This window comes from Mus musculus, chromosome 1, assembly GCF_000001635.26.
Source record: "Mus musculus strain C57BL/6J chromosome 1, GRCm38.p6 C57BL/6J".
NCBI classification, from domain to species: Eukaryota; Metazoa; Chordata; class Mammalia; order Rodentia; family Muridae; genus Mus; species Mus musculus.
This window is the reverse complement of record NC_000067.6, coordinates 16380879-16400287: the sequence shown is the minus strand read 5'-3', so window position 1 is coordinate 16400287 and position 19409 is coordinate 16380879. Positions and strand designations below refer to the sequence as shown.

The 19409-nt window shown below is 40.5% G+C and overlaps 1 protein-coding gene across 14 annotated transcripts in view; it reads left to right on the top strand.

Annotated features, from left to right (window-relative positions):
• Stau2 (staufen double-stranded RNA binding protein 2) overlaps positions 1-19409 on the top strand; it is a 291530-nt gene that overhangs the window by 120045 nt on the left and 152076 nt on the right. For all 14 annotated transcript variants that reach the window (XM_006495532.4, XM_006495528.4, XM_011238390.3 and 11 more), the window contains 3 exons: positions 6078-6237; positions 7664-7771; positions 10255-10467. In XM_006495532.4, the coding sequence (XP_006495595.1) occupies positions 6078-6237; positions 7664-7771; positions 10255-10467 (481 nt within the window). The remainder of the gene's footprint in view (positions 1-6077; positions 6238-7663; positions 7772-10254; positions 10468-19409) is intronic.

Sequence of the window (19409 nt, the reverse complement as noted above, 5' to 3'; positions counted from 1 at the left end):
ACACACACACACACACACACACACACACACACACACACACACCACCCCACCCACCAAATAGGGGATAGTGAAGCATAGAATAGAAAAGAAGTCTTGAAGTTAGCCTTTGTCTATCCAGGTTGTTCAGCAGTATGCCTCTCAGTGCCAGCATGGTGACTTCCCATGTTGCACCACTTGATTGTCTATTTGAACTCCATCTGTGGAAGCTCAGGAGGTCACTGTGGAGTATTGTTTCAGCAGCCATGCAGTGACTTGTTCACTCAGAACCCTTGCATTAGCTCTTCTGTTCAACTAAACAAAAAGTGGTAAGAGCCAGAAGATAATGAGGCAGTTTTACACACTGTATTTGTTTGTTTTGTGTGTGTATATGTATGTACATGCACACACATGCATCCAATTGCACAGAAGGTCATGCCACAGCATACATGAAGCCAAAATTTCCTCCTTTCAGCATCAGGTCCTGGGGAATGAGCTATCTTAAGGCTTAGTGATAAGCACCTTTATCTTGCTGGCCTTAGGTCATTCTTCAAGATTTTCTTGAACCTTTGAAATTAGATGGATGTAAGTTTGACTCTCAACAGCTCTATTGGGAAAAGTTGTTACTGCTCAAAGTGAGATTCAGGACCTTTCCTGTCACTGTGGGCTTCTGTAAAGACTAAGCTGATTTAAAGAATGTAGCCAGTGCACAGTAAGGAGTGGTTATGTCCCCTGTTTGATGCAGTTGCCTGTTTGCCAAGATGCTCTTGTGTAGATATAACCTAGAGCATCGAGAGCAGCTCTGAGACAGTAGGACGTGTTACCAAGGCAACCCTGGTCCACAGCAGAGAAGAGCTCAGAAGACCAGGATTGTGGGACAGATTTTAACTAGCACAGAAAACGATTGTGATGTAGCAGGGTGACCTTTGGAGGCTATGGATACGAGGAGCTCATTTAATCATTTAATTGCACAATAGGGGTTTTTGTGGTTCATCTCTTAACAACAATAACAGCATGGGAATTTAAACTTTGAGTACAAAATACTATCTGCTTAGTTAATATATTCTAATTTGTAGAAGTAAATGCATCGTATGTTGAATGTTCATTATCAAAACTGAGCTTATTGTTTGAAAAATACAAACAAGAGAAGGAACTAGAACATACTACCTTTGAAAGTTAATAAACTTTGAGTGATTCTTTACCAAAGGAGCTAAGTATTTGGAGGCGAGGACCTCAGCACATGGTATTCTATTTGATGAAGTGCTCTATGTCATCTGCACTGTAGTGTAGTCTGGATGCCATTAATCAGAGTGTTCTGGCTAATCTTAATTGTCATGGTGCACTGAGGAAATGTGCTGTGTAAGATATTCAAACCATGTGGGGTATATTTACTAAGAATCATTGTTAAACCAGAGGATGAAGTGAAACTGGAATGAACCAAGTCAGGCACCAGGTCTTGGCATTTCCTGTTGTTACTACTAGAGTATTTTACTTTTTATGTAAAAAATGCAATATACTTAATTTTCCCTCTGATATTTATATGAAATGATTTATATATACATATATATCAAATGCATACCTATACACATACATAAAGCTGTATTCAATGGCCCAGAAGGAAGAGGCCCCGAGGGCTCTTTAGTGTGCAATTAATATTTTGGTCAGAAAAATCAGCAGATTGTTTCAGTATGCTTATGTGTTATGACATCATATTCCAGTAAAGTTATAATGAACAGAAATTTTGTTTGTCTCTGTGGCAAACCAAAATGAGTTTTGTAATTGTCAGCAGACCTTAGTGATTACAGTGGCGCCCACTCCCTCTACTGTAGTTAAAGGTCTTAGCATTCCAGTTGTGGAGCTCTGTTTTCAGAAGTTTATAATTAATTGTAAGCATTTGCTCTACAGAGAAAGCTTGCCATTTAAGATCAGTTCAGGAGTCAATTTCTGATTTCAACTAGTGCATCCTGAAGTTTTATTGAACGAACTAAAATGTGTAGTTCTGTGCATATGGGAAAGTAAACTTTGCTGGTGACAAAGACAGTCTATATCCATGATTCCCATTAGTGTGTCGAATCTCAGATTCAAGTGGTGAGTGGCAGGGCTGAGGGAGCGGGGCTGCCCAGGCCCTGTGCATTTATTGACATCAAAGGACAAAAAGATTGTATCTTAAAGTTCTTTTTAGTCTTTGGATGTTAAGAATAGTATTTTACTTTCATTGTTTTTTCTTTAATGTTTTTAATGTTTTCTATTTTAAAAATAAGGACACTTATATTCACTTAAGACACCTTATCTTAAAAAAAATAATAGAAAACTGTGACCCAAAAAAGTTGATGTTTAGAGCTAAAGCTGACTTTTCCTGCTGCTCTTCTGTAGATTGTCTAGTCCCTCAGACGCTGCTAAGTACCCTCTCCTAACACTGTGCTCTAAGTTCTCCTCTGCTCTGACACGCTTGTATCCCATCCTCTGCCGTCTATTGTTTTCCTGAACTTTGATCATAGGTATTAATCAAATTCTAGCCTTAGGCTCTCATTGGTTCCTTTACGTGTGCCCTTTCCAGAGTCTGTCTACGCATGGTCTCAATTGTGGCCTCACTTATCTGCTCCTTCAAGCACCGAACTTCATTTTCAGTAAACCTTCATTGCATTTCCATTTGCCCAATGAGTTTTAACATTATGAGCTCTCTCTAGTTTATCTCAGACTGCTTGAAGAACACCATTGCTTGGGTGTTTAATAACCATTGAAAACATGTTGTGACCTCAAGTTGGAGTTTTACATGGGTTCAATCTCTAGCATAGCAAAATAGACAAAGAAAAAAGGCAGGACCTCAGTTGAACTTTGGTGTAAAACATTCTCCAGTACTGGAATAATTTTTAACTTAATTTCTAGCATTACAATTACAAATCCACTATTACACTGAAATTGATCCTGTTCATAATGCTGTATTGCTCAATCCAGTGATCATATTGTTCAGTTCTAGTTTTAGTTTGCCTGCCAGCTTTAACTGTAATCATTTGGTCCCTCCTCTAACACACCCTCTTTACATTACGGACCTGTTTTTTTGGTCTTTCTGTTGTCTCTGAATCCCACAGCACTCTTATTTTTCTTGCATGTTTAAATACAATCTCTACATTGATTATTCCCAATTTTTACCTTCACCGCCTTATACTTTTTCCTTAAAGCCCAAACTTATAACTGGGATCGCCCACCTGACACACTTGCTTGAGGTCGTCTCTAATAGCTTCACGTCTCCAAAGCAGTGCTGCTTATACCCACCCAGCACAGGCACCCTTTGCTTAGTCTTTTTTCCCTCAGTAGGGACTCTCTCTTCTAAAGCTCTAAGGTGGTCCTTGAGCCATTTCTTAGATTTCCTAGGCAGGTCTATTCCTCACAAAGAATTTAGGGACTACCCAATGAAGGCACTGTCTGTCCCTTCTTGAGGTTTACCTCAGCTGCTGTCAGAGCTCCCTTGCTTCCCCTGCCCTTCCCTTCAGTCTGCCCTCAGCATAGGACATAGTCTTTCAAAATATGGTTTAGATACTGCCCTTTTCTGCTCAAAATGGCTATCCATTTCTTGTAGGATAAAAGTGAGACCTTTAAAGTGGTTTTAAGGAAGGCCTGCAGAGTCTGGCTACCTCTCATGCCTTGGCTTTCCTTCCTGACCTCCACAGCTCCAGCCAGATAGGCACCTTAGTCACTTGAGCTTATCTCTGGGCCTCTGCACTTGGTGTTCTGTCTGCCTCACATGCACCATCCCAGATCCCTGCATGGTTTGGCTCTTTACTTATTTCAGAGCTTTATAAAGTTGTCATTTTCTCAATGAAACCTTCCTTGGCCACATTATCTAGACAGCTCCTGATACTTCTGAACCTGCCCTCCTCTCATTTGCAGATATCTCTCCCACAGTAGATAGTCTACGTACTCTTCTTACTACTTGTCTCCCCTATTATATTGCTTTCTGTTTTTACAATGTCCTGTCATAAAAGGCATTCTATAGGTAATTGTTGAGTTGGTAGATTTTTTTTATCATCTAACATAGTTATTAAAACCTCTTTTAGATGTGCTCTTTCTTTTCTGAGCCTCTTAACCCCTCAGCTGCATGGCTACAGTTTCCTACTCACACTTTGCTCCCTGTTTCATTAAACATAAAACTTGGGTAGGTTTTTAACCTGAGCATATTTTGTTATGCTATTTCTGATGCAGTCTAGAAATTATACAGTCTAGGGGTATGGATCTGGTTCGTTTTCTCTGCCAGTTAAAGAGCTGAAAGACAGGAGAATCTGAAGCTCAATAGGTGGCAACAGACAGATCTCAGGCATCACATTCAGAATTAGCAGTTGAAAAAGGCGTTTCCTGGGGTGAGCAAGCACGCACATGCATGTGACACACAGAAAGACCCTATTCAAAGCAAAGAAGAAAGCCTCCCTACTCAAGGGTTGGTCAGTTTGAAGGAAGCCCTTGTTTATTAGCCCAGAACTATGTGTGACCTGACCAGGCCTTGAACTTGTTGAGCCAGTCCATCAACAGGGGCCTGCTGGTGGGAGACAGAAGCCTGTATATATAGCCTTTGTTTTAAGCTACTAGGCTTTTGTCTCAAGTCAGGAGGTTGAGGTAGAGGTTGGCCATCCTGAAATTGTCCACCATTATTCCCCAGCCATGGCCCCTCTCCCTATCTATCTGCTTATCAGGGAGTCTGTCTAACTCCTGGTCTCAAACTACCTATGTAAGAGTTAACTTAAATACTGCTCAGCACTACATCAGAAATGTTCATCACATTGAAGTGAGAGGCCAGAATATAAGGATAAGTAGAACAGAGAACTCTAATTTCCTGTTATTGAGGATATAAGTCAGTCCATTCATTATAGAAAATGGCATAGAAATTCCTCAAAACAGCAATGTCAAAACCAACAAAAAAATAGAACTACCATATATCCAGCAGGCTCCCCAGTGGAACTGATTTTGAAGAGACATCTACAGTCACATGCTTATGGCTATATTCATGGTCACCATGATTTGAAATCAACCTAGGTATCCACTAATGGACAAGGAGTTTAAAAAATATGAATAACAATGGAATAATACTCAATAATAAAAAAGGATGAAATAGTTTCATATGTAGCAACAGGGATGGAGCTGGAAGACTATGTTCGTGAAGTGAATTAAGCACAGAAAGAAAAGTACTACATCTTCTTACATACACTTGGAAGCTAATTATTTGATCTTAAGGAGTGTAGAGAGTGGAATAGTAGTTGCCAAATTCTGAAGAGGGTATTGGGGAAGATAAAGTGGGAAGAAGATAGTTCATGGGTTGGGTTCAGTTGGGTGGACAGAATGATGTACATATTCTGTGCACTATAGCCGAATAACTGTGGGTAACGAAAGCTAAGTCAGTCTTTCAAACAGGGAAGAATGTTGTGAATGTTCCCAGCACAAAGAAATGGCCCATTTTTGAACTATGTTTATGTGTACCTGAGGTGTACTTCTGAGGTAGTACACATGCCGGTTACACTACCCTGATCATTGTGCCTTATGTACACCATGAAGTGTCACTGCCTTCTGTAATATGTATAGCTGCTATGGCCAGTGTAAAAGATATAATTCTTAATAACTAACATGGATTCTTTGGTTTTTGTTCTGTCAGTGTGATGCCGTCATTATTTTGTATTATACTAAGCTATTGCTCTGCCCCTGTAACTCTAGTACAGCCATTATTCATGCCAAGCCCAGGGATGTGCATGCAGTCACCTCAGCGCCAGGCTTCTGCAATGGTGCCCTGGTCTCAGTAGCAAACTATTCCATTTTCATCTATCAAAACCCACTAAAACTTCATTAGAAAAGCTTCTATAGTTAGAGAATTTTTACAGTATTAATTTTTGTTTGATATTACATTTTTCATAGAAGTCATTGTACACTATTATGTATAGATATATCGACTCACATTTTATCTTAGAAATATATCCATGAAGCTAAAATTTTATTAGGGTTGGTAAGAGACTATGTAGTGCATCACAGCTGCTACCATCTTAAGTGAAATAATCTTCTGGTTATAAGTGGTTATAGACTGCTTCTGAGCTACCACTAATGCTTGTGCTCTCTTTCTATAGGTATCATTGCCCAATGCCCAAGATCTTTTATGTTCAGTTAACTGTAGGAAATAATGAATTCTTTGGTGAAGGGAAGACTCGACAAGCTGCCAGACACAATGCTGCGATGAAAGCGCTTCAAGCCCTACAGAATGAGCCAATTCCAGAAAAGTCTCCCCAGGTGTGGCCCTGATGAGTGCGGCATTCTCTCTCCTGTGCTACCTCAGGGAGGGCTCTGAGCAGACAATAAAGTAATCTTGTAAGGAAAAAATAACGTGATCAGCTAAGGAAGGGTCATGGCAGTTGGCTCTCAGGTGCCTGTTAGTATACTGGACTCATACATTCCTTCTGGGAAGGACCTGATTCATGTGTGGAGGTCACTTGTGGGTAACGTGGGATTTAGGAATTTGTGTATAAAGATGAATGGTAACATTCCTTTGCTTGCGTTTAATGCACTTTGTATTGGACATAGATTACATTGTGTTAACTTGAGATCAAGGAATGTAGGCAAGCACCACAGTGTATTTCAGCAGTGCAGAGAATTGAACCTAGAGACTCATGCTTTAAAGATAAGTACTCTCCTGAGTGAGCTACAACCCCAGCCAGAGGTCAAGGAATGTAAAGAGGAGGAGATTGTTTGAGAATTTGGTGTCCTACTGTAGTTTGCAAATTAGAATGCTGAGGCTATTCTTGGGTGATCTTACTCATTTCTTTTCTTTTTTAAGATTTATTTATTTTATGTATGTGAGTACACTTTTGTTCTCTTCAGACACAGCAGAAGAGGCCATCAGATTCCATTACAGATGGTTGTGGGCCACCAGTTGTTGCTGGGAATTGAACTCAGGACTTCTGAAAAAGCAGTCAGTACTCTTAACTGCTGAGCCATCCCTCCAGCCCCTGATTTTACCCATTCTTAAGATTTCATCTACTTTCTTCATTGAACTTCAATAATATCTCTAGTCCAGGCATTTCAGTGTCTTAATCTTTTCTGCTTAAGTTATTTAAACCTTACAGTTCGGCCTCCTAGATTATCTGTTCTCCAAACTAGGTAGTCTTTGTTTGAAATTTGTTAGAATGGTAGACAAACGTTTTTCTGCTGGACATGTTCATTAGAACGATTAACTACTTCTAGTTAGCCCTAAGCTTCTTGGTGGCGAGAATTGCCCCTTTATTTTCCTATCTCACACACGCTTCGTTCAGCCCTCCAGAAGTATGTACGAAAGACATGAATATGTCCAGACACAGTTCTGATTTCTTATTTTGTGTCCTGTACTACCGTTATGTTAGCCCATGGGTCATGTCAGGATCACATTTGCCGAGGGAGGCAGGCACACAACTGTAGTAAAAGTATTAGGTCTAAAGAATTTATGGCTGAGTAGAAGATCTTCAAACTCAGCATTTGTTGCTTCTATTTCAAACAAAACAAAATCCAAAAGCCTAAGAGTGTAGCCCTTGACCCTGAGAGTTCAGGAGAACCCACTGCCCACATCTGCTATTTCAAACTGTGTAGCTAGGTGCCACTGGTTGCGGAACAATGTGAGTGTTGTTAAGGTGTCTGGCTCCAATGCTACCCTATTGTTTGTTTTTTGCTTTTTGTTTTTACTTAGAATGGTGAATCAGGAAAAGAAATGGATGACGATAAAGATGCAAATAAATCTGAAATAAGCTTAGTGTTTGAGATTGCGCTGAAGAGAAATATGCCTGTCAGTTTTGAGGTATGTGTTCCTGTGCTTCTCTTTGGTTATTTAAACAAGTTAAACGGTATACTAGGTTCGTGCAGCAGTGCACATGCTCCTTGTATTGAGATCCATTGCCGTGAAATGATTTGTACCTCAGTGAAATGGAAGTTACTGTAATGTTATGAGTATTGTGGGTCTCCTTTTCTTTTTTGTACCAGCCCACCTTTTTACATGACTTTTCAGTCTTGACTGTAAGATATGTTTTCTAATCATCATTTCTGTTCATCTATAGGGTTCGGCGTTTTATTTATTCATCATTAATTTGATCCTATTTAACTCAACTTGTGAATCAAGCTAGTGTTTTGTAATATTATGTTAACATTCAATTCCTTTTAATTGTATGGAGGTCAGAACATGTTTGACTTGTTTTGGGGGAGATCCTGGGAGTTGTACCTGGGAGTTTGCCACATGCTAACGACAAACTCCAGGACTGAGCAACCCTCCTCCCAGAATATGCTTTAACATTGACAGGCCACTGAAAAGGAGCGAGATACCTTTCTACAGCTAAATATGCACAAGCTTAGTATTTATAGAATTGTACGAAGCTTTTTAAAAGAAAAACCCTTAAAAATAATTTTAGATGCCTTCCATAGTAAGAGGTCACCAGCTTCGAAAGTCATACGCAGAAAGTGGGAAGAAGGAGGAAATAAGCTCAGGACTATGGGAGACTCTCCTGAGTTTCCACGGCATTTACACCGTGGGGACCTCCTGCATTGTACTCATGGAAGTGAGCGCTGGACTGGGGAACTGCTTTCTTCTTGAACACGACTCTGACAAGTCAGATTACCTACTTCTTGTCCTATATCAGCTTGAAAGTAGCCCACGAGGAAGGCAGGGAGAGAAGTACGTGACAGCAGACTAACTCCAACAGGAAGTTGCTGGGGAACGTCGTGACGCCTCGCAGGCCCTTGATGTTCAGAGTGTGCAGTAGAACGCACGGAAGTCCTTTGCATATCTGCGTGTTATGTTAAAGTATTTGATGCTCATACTGATGACCTAGCATGAGCTCAGAAAAGCTAAACATGCACTTTCCCTGTTGGTTCACTAAATCCCATTTTGTGTGTTCACAAACAGTAGTTCGTTCTATTCCTATTGGGAGGAGGGCGCCAAACTCAGACATGAACTAGGGGCCTTTCTCTTATAAAACCTTATTTTTGAGGGAAAGGTCTAACATTGAACTCAGAGCTTGTCTAGGCTGGCTGGACAATGAATGTCACAGGGTGGCTTGACTCCACCTCCCCCAGTGTTGGTTTTACAGATATGTGCAGCAGTGCTTGGTTCTTACATGGATGATAGACATGTGAACTCAGGTCCTCATTGCTTGGATAGTGGCACCTCACTGCACTGCTACAGCATCTCCCTAGGCCAGGACATTACTTCTGTAACGGATAGGCTTATGCATCAGAGCAGCTGGTGTTTAGATTGGTGAACTTAAGTTAGCTGGGAAGCATGCTTAAACTAACTCCTGATCCCATCGATGTTGAGTTATTGAGAGACTGTATTTTTTTAATTCCTTTTCCTAATTGTACTCCAACAGTAGAAGATAAAATTCCAATATAATAATAAGTGGTAAACCAAATACTGTGTGTTCCTTAGATCAGAATTTAAAAGGAAACTTGCATTTTGAGGATTCAGGACTTGGCATCTGTCTTTCCTCTATACACTAATATAATTTAAATGTAAGAACACATTAAATAGTTAGGAATATTCCTGGTTGAAGGTTCCATAATTCCTGACACTGAAAACCTGCACATTTTTATAGCATACCATCTAGATCACTTCACCAGAATCCCCAAGAGTTTGAATCCCGTTATCAAGATAGCCTTTCAGGTCTCTAACAAGAGGTTAATTCTAATCTTTTCCTATTTTTAAAAATCTGCCACAAGAGGATGCTACATAACTCAAATGTGTTTGATATGTTAAAACATGTAAACAGAGATAAAAATACTACACAGTTTTTCTGTTTCATTATGATTGTATAGAATCCTAATCATATATGGGGTCCTATATGTAGTAATCATATAAGATAGACCATTCTATGAAAGACTTTATCTTTGAAATGATAAAACATCATCTTTGGCTTCTGGTGTCTCACCCTAGTAGGGGACATCATTAGATGTCTATGTAGCAATGTTGTTTTTACTCTAGATGGCTTATCTAGTATGGAATCATAGCCAATTTGGCATGTTCTGTGCTCTTAGCTTTGTGTTCTGTAAGACATGGGAGACCATGACTGACTGTAAATTACATGTTAGGATTTTTTTTTTTTACCTTTGGTTAATTTAGAATTAGAAATGTTTTACATTAACATTACTGATATGATACTTTCAAAATAGCTGTCTTAAAGAGATACTATAATTTTGGCATAGTTCTCCAGATTAGTTGGAAAGGCTTTCAAGATTCATGCTGTTAAACACAAATGCTGCCATGTCGATTAATATTTTGCTTGCATTTAATAGGTTATTAAAGAAAGTGGACCACCACATATGAAGAGTTTTGTAACTCGGGTGTCAGTGGGAGAATTTTCTGCAGAAGGAGAGGGAAATAGCAAAAAACTCTCCAAGAAGCGTGCCGCAACCACTGTCTTACAGGAGCTTAAAAAACTCCCACCTCTTCCTGTGGTAGAGAAGCCAAAACTATTTTTTAAAAAACGCCCTAAAACAATAGTAAAGGTAAGCATATACTTGTGACTATCCATTTATTTTACTTAATTACTGTATTGATGGACCACAACATGGTATGTTTGGTCAATATAGATCACATATGTGATTGTTTTCCTGTAAGATCATATTAGAACAGAAAAATTGTATAACATTTTAATATTCTTGTTTACATTTGCATATATTTATATAATTTAAATATTGCAAATACCACTGAGTTAGATTTGTCTTGGGTTTCTAGTGAGTAACATGCTGTTCTTTGTAGCCTAGGAATAGTTGTTATACCACATAGCCTATATGTGTAGCAAACTATATTTATCATCCAGGTTTGTATCAGTACACCTCTCATGGAATGACATTTTCTCAGAACGACTCCATTGTTAAGTGACATGTGACTATAGTATACTGGCTATAGGCTGTTGACACTGGTTTCTTTATTTTATTTATTTATTAGGTATTTTCTTCATTTACATTTCCAATGCTATCCCAAAAGTCCCCCATACCCCCCCACTCCCCTAGACACAGGTTTCTTAAGGTAGATCCCTCTCCTTTCTGTCTCTCTCTGTCTCTTCCTCCCTTCATCCCCCCAACTGATTTTCTTCCTTGCTTCCTGTTCTAAATCAAGATGCAGATCATGTGATGATAAATCAGTAATAATTTTATTTCTTTATATATTTGTGCTCCTTAGTATCCATTTGTGTCCCCTTGAGTATAATTCACATCATGACCATGTAAAGTAGATGATATTATCCCTTATTTAATTTTATTTTATGTGGTGTGCATGCATGTATGTATGTGCATTTGCATGTATGTGGGCAAGTATATATTTGTGTCTGTGTATTCAGGCCTGAGGTTAACTTTAGGTGTCCTTGATCATTCCCCATGTATTCTTTGAGGCAGGGACTTGCAATTTAATACAGAGCTTACAAATGCAGCTAGCCATCCTGCTCTTGGAATACCCAATCTTTGCCCATTGAATATTAGGATTATAGGCAGGCCACTATGCCACTAGGTACTTTTGTGGATGACACAGACCTGAACTGTTGTCCTCATACACAGGAAGCAAGCATTTTACCCTCTGAGCTTTTTTTCCAGCCCCTATTCCTTGTTTTCTAAGTAAAGCTTTACAAAGAATGCTCAGATAATTTGCTCACTTGTATTTGGCCATCTTGTGGAGGAGCATGGACTCCTGCCATCCACCACTTTACAGTAGTGTCAGCTTTGCCAGCTGCACTGTAATATCTTAGGATAGCATGAACTGTAACAGGACACAGGATGATAACATGTAATTATACTATCAGGGATGACAGCAACATCAAGTGGAAACTGTAAAGCATCCTGTATGCCTGACTTTGTCTAATGCTGTGTGTACTTTGTCATGCTTAATTCTTAGGGGAGACCTCTGAGTCCAACATATGTGTTTTGTTTTCTCTTCATTCCATCCACCTTCCCTGCACAGGAAGAATCTAGAACACACAGCCTTTCAAGGTGTTATAACCATTTCTTTTATTGGGTCATATTTTATTTACATTAAAAAGGTAGAAAAGGCCAAGTTGGGCATGGATGACTTGGTGTTGAACACTATCAGATGCTCAGTGTGGACAACATGAGTGGATGTGGAACTTTGCACAGCTGGAGTAAGCCTCCCGTTGCTGCATCTCAGTTCATGGCTCAGCTCACTTCTCACACACAGGAACCTTGCACATAGGGTTAAGAATCATAAGTGAGTTCCTCTGATTGAATTGTGCAGTGGCACACGTTGTTTATTTTTACAGATTTTCACCTTCCTCACTGCTTTACATGAAAATATATACATGTATGTAGAAACAAATAACTACTTGTTCTTTTTTTTTATTTCTTTATTAGGTATTTTCTTCATTTACATTTCCAATGCTATCCCAAAAGTCCCCCATATCCTCCCCCCCACTCCCCCACCCACCCACTCCCACTTCTTGGCCCTGGCGATCCCCTGTACTGGGTCATATAAAATTTGCACGACCAATGGGCCTCTCTTTCCAATGATGGCCGACTAGGCTATCTTCTGATACATATGCAGCTAGAGGCACTAGCTCTGGGGGGGGGGGGGGTACTGCTTAGTTCATATTGTTGTTCCACCTATAGGGTTACAGACCCCTTCAGCTCCTTGGGTACTTTCTCTGGCTCCTCCATTGGAGGCCCTGTGATCCATCCAATAGCTGACTGTGAGCATCCACTTCTGTGTTTGGTAGGCCCTGGCATAGCCTCACAAAAGACAGCTATATCTGGGTCCTGTCAGCAAAATCTTGCTAGTGTATGCAATGGTGTCAGCGTTTGCAAGCTGATTATGGGATAGATCCCTGGGAATGGCAGTCTCTAGATAGTCCATCCTTTTGTCTCAGTTCCAAACTTTGTCTCTGTAACTCCTTCCATGGCTGTTTTTTTTTCCCAATTCTAAGAAAGGGCAAAGTATCCACACTTTGGTCTTTGTTCTTGAGTTTCATGTGTTTTGCAAATTGTATCATGTATCTTGGTTATTCTAAGTTTCTGGACTAATATCCACTCATCAGTGAGTACATATCATGTGAGTTCTTTTGTGATTGGGTTGCCTCACTCAGGATGATGCCCTCCAGGTCCATCCTTTTGCCTAGGAATTTCATAAATTCATTCTTTTTAATAGCTGAGTAGTACTCCATTGTGTATATGTACCACATTTTCTGTATCCATTCCTCTGTCGAGGGACATCTGGGTTCTTTCCAGCTTCTGGCTATTATAAATAAGGCTTCTATGAACATAGTGGAGCATGTGTCCTTCTTACCAGTTGGAACATCTTCTGGATATATGCCCAGGAGAGGGATTTCAGGATCCTTTGGTAGTACTATGTCCAATTTTCTGAGGAACCGACAGACTGATTTCCAGAGTGGTTGTACAAGCTTGCAATCCCACCAACAATGGAGGAGTGTTCCTCTTTCTCCATATCCTCGCCAGCATCTGCTGTCACCTGAATTTTTGATCTTAGCCATTCTGACTGGTGTGAGGTGGAATCTCAGGGTTGTTTTGATTTGCATTTCCCTGATGATTAAGGATGCTGAACATTTTTTCAGGTGCTTCTCAGCCATTCGGTATTCCTCAGGTGAGAATTCTTTGTTTAGCTCTGAGGCCCATTTTTAATAGGGTTTTTTGATTTCCTAGAGTCCGCCTTCTTAAGTTCTTTATATATATTGGATATTAGTCCCCTATCTGATTTTAGGATAGGTAAAGATCCTTTCCCAATCTTTTGGTGGTCTTTTTGTCTTATTGACAGTGCCTTACAGAAGCTTTGCAATTTTATGAGGTCCCATTTGTCGATTCTTGATCTTACAGCACAAGCCATTGCTGTTCTATTCAGGAATTTTCCCCTTGTGCTCATATCTTCAAGGCTTTTCCCCACTTTCTCCTCTATAAATTTCACTGTCTCTGGTTTTATGTGGAGTTCCTTGATCCACTTAGATTTGACCTTAGTACAAGGAGATAGGAAAGGACCAATTCCCATTCTTCTACATTATAACCACCAGTTTTGCCAGCACCATTTGTTGAAAATGCTGTCTTCTTTCCACTGGATGGTTTTAGCTCCCTTGTCAAAGATCAAGTGACCATAGGTATGTGGGTTCATTTCTGGGTTTTCAATTCTACTTGTTCTTTTTAATTAAAACTTTGTTTTACTTAGAAGAAAATACAAATTGTGCATTCCTTGAAATAGCATTACATGTTGTGTGTAAGTTAGAGATAAATGGCAGAAATAAATAGCACACACATGAAAATCACGAAGAAGACCAAAGTGTGGAAACTTCGTTCCTCTTTAGAATGGGGAACAAAATACCCATGGAAGGAGTTACAGAGACAAATATGGAGCTGAGATGGAAGGAAGGACCATCCAGAGACTGCCCTACCCGGGGATCCATACCATAATCAAACGCAGACACTATTGCATATGCCAGCAAGATTTTGCTGAAAGAACCCTGAAATAGCTGTCTCTTGTGAGGCTGTGCCAGTGCCTGGCAAATACAGAAGTGGATGCTCACAGTCATCTATTGTATGGAACACAGGGCCCCCAATGGAGGAGCTAGAGAAGGTACCCAAGGAGCTGAAAGAGTCTGTAACCCTATAGGAGGAACAACAATATGAACTAACCAGTACCCCCAGAGCTGTGTCTCTAGCTGCATATGTAGCAGAGGATGGCCTAGTTGGAAGAGAGGTCTTGCAAAGATTATATTCCCCAGTACAGGGGAATGCCAGAGCCAGGAAGCGGGAGTGGGTGGGTTGGTGAGCAGGGCAGAGGGAGGGTATAGGGGACTTTCGGGATAGTATTTGAAATGTAAATGAAGAAAATGTGTAGTAAAAAATTGTAAAAAGGAAAAAGAAATAAATAGCCATGGATCCACTGATCATGAGCTGCAGTGGTTCTGAGGAAGAGCGGCGTGTTCTCTTATGTTCTAAGCACTTGGCCAGAGAGCAGGTGAGCTGTTATTAGAGCAGCCTTGGCAGTCAGTTTGAGCATAATTTCCTGGCCTCAGAAGGTTGAATAGCATTGATATCCTTTAAGTGTGGATACTTGCTTCATAAGATTGTCTTTACTAAAGCATGCACAAAATGCATAAGTAATTATGAAATATTTTAAATTACTTATTTATTAATCACTCAAATATTACGAACACATATTACTTGTCTACTCTAGTCACTGTCTAAGTCAAATGACTGTCACACTATTTATCAAAACCTCTCTGTAAAAAGTTTCTTGATTTTCTATGAAGGGAGAACAGTTCATTATATCAAAATGGTCACATAAGATTGATCATGATATCTATTAAATTCAGTCCAATCTTAATAAACTAAGAATATTGTTAAGCTATATAAGATATATACATTTCTAAAATGGTATATAGTTCTAATTCCTGTGTTAGCTATAGCCGTTGAAAAACCATTGTTAAAATGTTATCTCCCAGCACCTAGGGATGCAGGAAACAGTGCTTTTAGTCTGCTATTCTGGAATGTTCTTCTGTTCATCACTCACATCTTTATTTAAACTTAACTTCTTCAGAGCAGGCTTCTCTGAGCTTCCCCTGCTCCTGCACTGGATAACCACTCCTGCACCTTTTCATGCATACATCACACTGGGGATTACTTGTGCTATCTCTGTCTTATGTAAAATAAAACTTGGAGATTTTCTGATACGTAGGCCATTTTGAGAAAGGAACGTTCATGTAATGAGCTGCAATGTAGATGATTTTAAATGTAATTATATTGTAGGCCAATAAATAGTTTGTCTGGAATATTATCTTGAGTTTTTCCTTATCTATCTTACTCGTCTGGGCCATATGATTCCTTACATTCTGTAGAGAAGTAAAGATGTCTGTGATGAATTGCCTTTATTTTACTTAAAATAATAAAAGCGGACACATTGTCTTATTATCCCTAGTGTTTTTGGGATGTGTCATGCTGTCATACAGGGTAGGCATTTATATTTGAGGAACACAAGTTTCCACTGCAGAGTCAGGTTTCAGATCCAGTTATTTCTACTTACAGTGTCCACTGAAAGCTGGTTAGCTGTGAACTTCTTTTGGATATAGAGGTAATTTATAGTCACCCTTTTAATAAATACAACTGGTCAGGTGATGTCTTTGGGTTTTTATCCATTTTTTAATATAATTGTCTTCTGCAAGATAAGATTTCAAAGGAGGCTTTCCAACATTGGAGAAAAAAATTTTCTGGACACATTTATAAGACTGTCCTTACTGGTTTTTAGGATAATCTGAAACGATATTTAAGGAATAACTGAACTGTCAAGGCCATAATAGTACTTAATTTCAAATAAAAGACAAAGTCAAGCCACTAACAATTTTCTCAGATTTCTAACTTTACCTAATTTTTATGTATGCATATGGTTGATTGTCACTAAAATTTATATAAAAAACACTAGAAATAACTGGGAACAGCGGACCCAGGCACCCAGGAACTCTGCCAAAACAGTGGCACAGTTCCTTCCGGTCTTAGCTGGTGCCCTGAGCCGACCTTGGGCGTGAACTCACAGCCAGTCCCATAACACCCAGAGGAAGCTCCACTCCCAGGAGCTCTAACACTCCCAGATCATAGGATCAGAGGTGAGGAAGACAACATCAAACCAATACTGGGGAGTAACTGGGACCAGTGGGACCCACCCAGGCACCCAGGAACTCCATCTGACCAGTGGCAAGGGTTCCTTCCAGTTTGGACAGGTGCCCTGAGCAGACCTTGGGCACTAACTCCAAAGCCAGTCCCACAAAACCCAGAAGAAGCTCCACTCCCAGGAGCTCTAACATGCCCAGGACCACAGGATAACAGGATCCCAGGACCTTGTTCATACCAGGATCTCAGGGTCCCAGAGGCAGCTTGACTTTCAGGAGCTCTGACACACCTTGGTCCTCAGGATCACAGGATCACAGAGACAGCTGAATTCTGAGGAGTTCTGACACAACCAGGATCACAGGAAGAGCAGGCTCCATTGAGATTTAGTGAGGGGAGGTAGCATTAGAGATAATCAGATGTTGAGAGGCAGGTGTAACATAAGCAACAGAAACCAAGGTTACTTGGCATCATCAGAAACCAATTCTCCCACCATAGCAAGTCCTGGATACACCATCATGCTAAAAAAGCAAGATTTGGATCTAAAATCACTTCTCATGAGGACTTTAAGAAGGACACGAATAACTCCCTTAAAGAAATACAGGAGAACACAGGTAAACAGGTAAAAGCACTTAAAGAGGAAACATGAAAATCCCTTAAAGAATTAATGGAAAACACAACTGTACTGGCTAGTTTTGTGTCAACTTGACACAGCTGGGGTTATCACAGAGAAAGGAGCTTCAGTTGAGGAAATGCCTCCATGAGATCCAACTCTAAGGCATTTTCTCAATTAGTGATCAAGGGGGAAAGGCCCCTTGTGGGTGGGACGATCTCTGGGCTGGTAGTCTTGGTTCTATAAGAGCAGGCTGAGCAAGCCAGGGGAAGCAAGCCAGTAAAGAACATCCCTCCATGGCCTCTGCATCAGCTCCTGCTCCTTGACCTGCTTGAGTTCCAGTCCTGACTTCCTTTGGTGATGAACAGCAGCATGGAAGTGTAAGCCGAATAAACCCTTTCCTCCCCAACTTGCTTCTTGGTCATGATGTTTGTGCAGGAATAGAAACCCTGACTAAGACAAATTGGTACCAGCAGAGTGGGGTATTCCTGTGACAACCTGACCATGTTTTGGGGAGGTCTGTGGAAGGACTTTGGAACTTTGGTCTTGAAGATCCATTCGTTGTTAAGAGCTCTGTGGGATGTTGTGTAGGAGCTTGGAAGATAATGTTGAGAACAGTGTAGAAGATGGAGGCCTGGCTTGTGAAATTTCAGAGGGAAAATTAAAGACTCTTTTCAGGGCCATTGCTGTTTTGATTGTGAAGATTCTGTAGTTCTGGTTAGCTGGGGCTGAAGAATCAGCTGTGATTAACAAGATACCAGAACTACCAAAGCAAAAACTTTGCATTACTGGGACTATTGATGCTGGTTAGCTGGAGCTAAGAAATTAGCGGTGATTAAGAAGAGACCAGCATCATTGAGGTGACATCTTCTGGGAAGTGTTTTCTGAGAGCACAGTGGCTGTGTTCCAGATATAGCCAAAGTTGTACCTTGTGCTGTGGCTGGACTTGGTAATGTGTAAGGGTCACCCAGGTGGTACTGGTTTGAAGGCATGAAGGAGTTGAGTAGAGCAGCTGAGGCTTGGCACTGTGAGAGGCCATGGAAGGCCATTGGTGAAAGTCCAGCCTCAGTTGCAATTAATGGCCCAGGACTGAAGGGGTCATGCAGTGTTTTGGAGATGCCAGTACCATGAGATGACCACCAAGAGCAGCAGCAGCAGTGGAGTACAGGCATCTGGAGCCTAGAGGATGACGCGTGTGCTACAAAGGGCATGGCTGGAGAAGTGACCCAAGCCCTTGGAGGAGCCCAGAAGATCGTAAGTTGGATCCCAGACATTGGACGGTTGGAGATTGACTTTTGCTTTTGATTGTGGCTGTGCCCTGATATTTTCCCTCTTGAAGGAAGAAACTGTTTTAGTGGAGCCCACAGTTAAGAGACTTTTAATTGTAAAAAGACTTTGGATTTTAAAAGAGATGGATATTTTAAAGAGATTGAAAATTTAAGAATATGTAAAGACTGTGGGACTTTTAAAGTTGTTTAGATCTTGGGGATGAATAAGAATGTAAGGGTTGAGGCTTACTAGTGATGTGTTTGTGTGTCAAGTTGACAAGGGGTCAATTGTACTGGCTAGTTTTGTGTCAACTTGACACAGCTGGGGTTATCACAGAGAAAGGAGCTTCAGTTGAGGAAATGCCTCCATGAGATCCAACTCTAAGGCATTTTCTCAATTAGTGATCAAGGGGGAAAGGCCCCTTGTGGGTGGGACGATCTCTGGGCTGGTAGTCTTGGTTCTATAAGAGCAGGCTGAGCAAGCCAGGGGAAGCAAGCCAGTAAAGAACATCCCTCCATGGCCTCTGCATCAGCTCCTGCTCCTTGACCTGCTTGAGTTCCAGTCCTGACTTCCTTTGGTGATGAACAGCAGCATGGAAGTGTAAGCCGAATAAACCCTTTCCTCCCCAACTTGCTTCTTGGTCATGATGTTTGTGCAGGAATAGAAACCCTGACTAAGACAACAACCAAACAGATGAAGGAAATGAACAAAACCATTCAAGATCTAAAAATGGAAAAAGAACAAAATAAAGAAATCACAAAGGGAGACAACCCTGGATTTAGAAAACCTAAGAAAGAGATCAGAAGTCATAGATGCAAGCCTCACCAACAGAATATAAGAGATAGAAGAGAGAATCTCAGGTGCAGAAGATATCATAGAAAACATTGACATAACAGTCAAAGTAATTGCAAAATGCAAAAACCTCCTAACCCCAAACATCCAGGAAATCCAGGACACA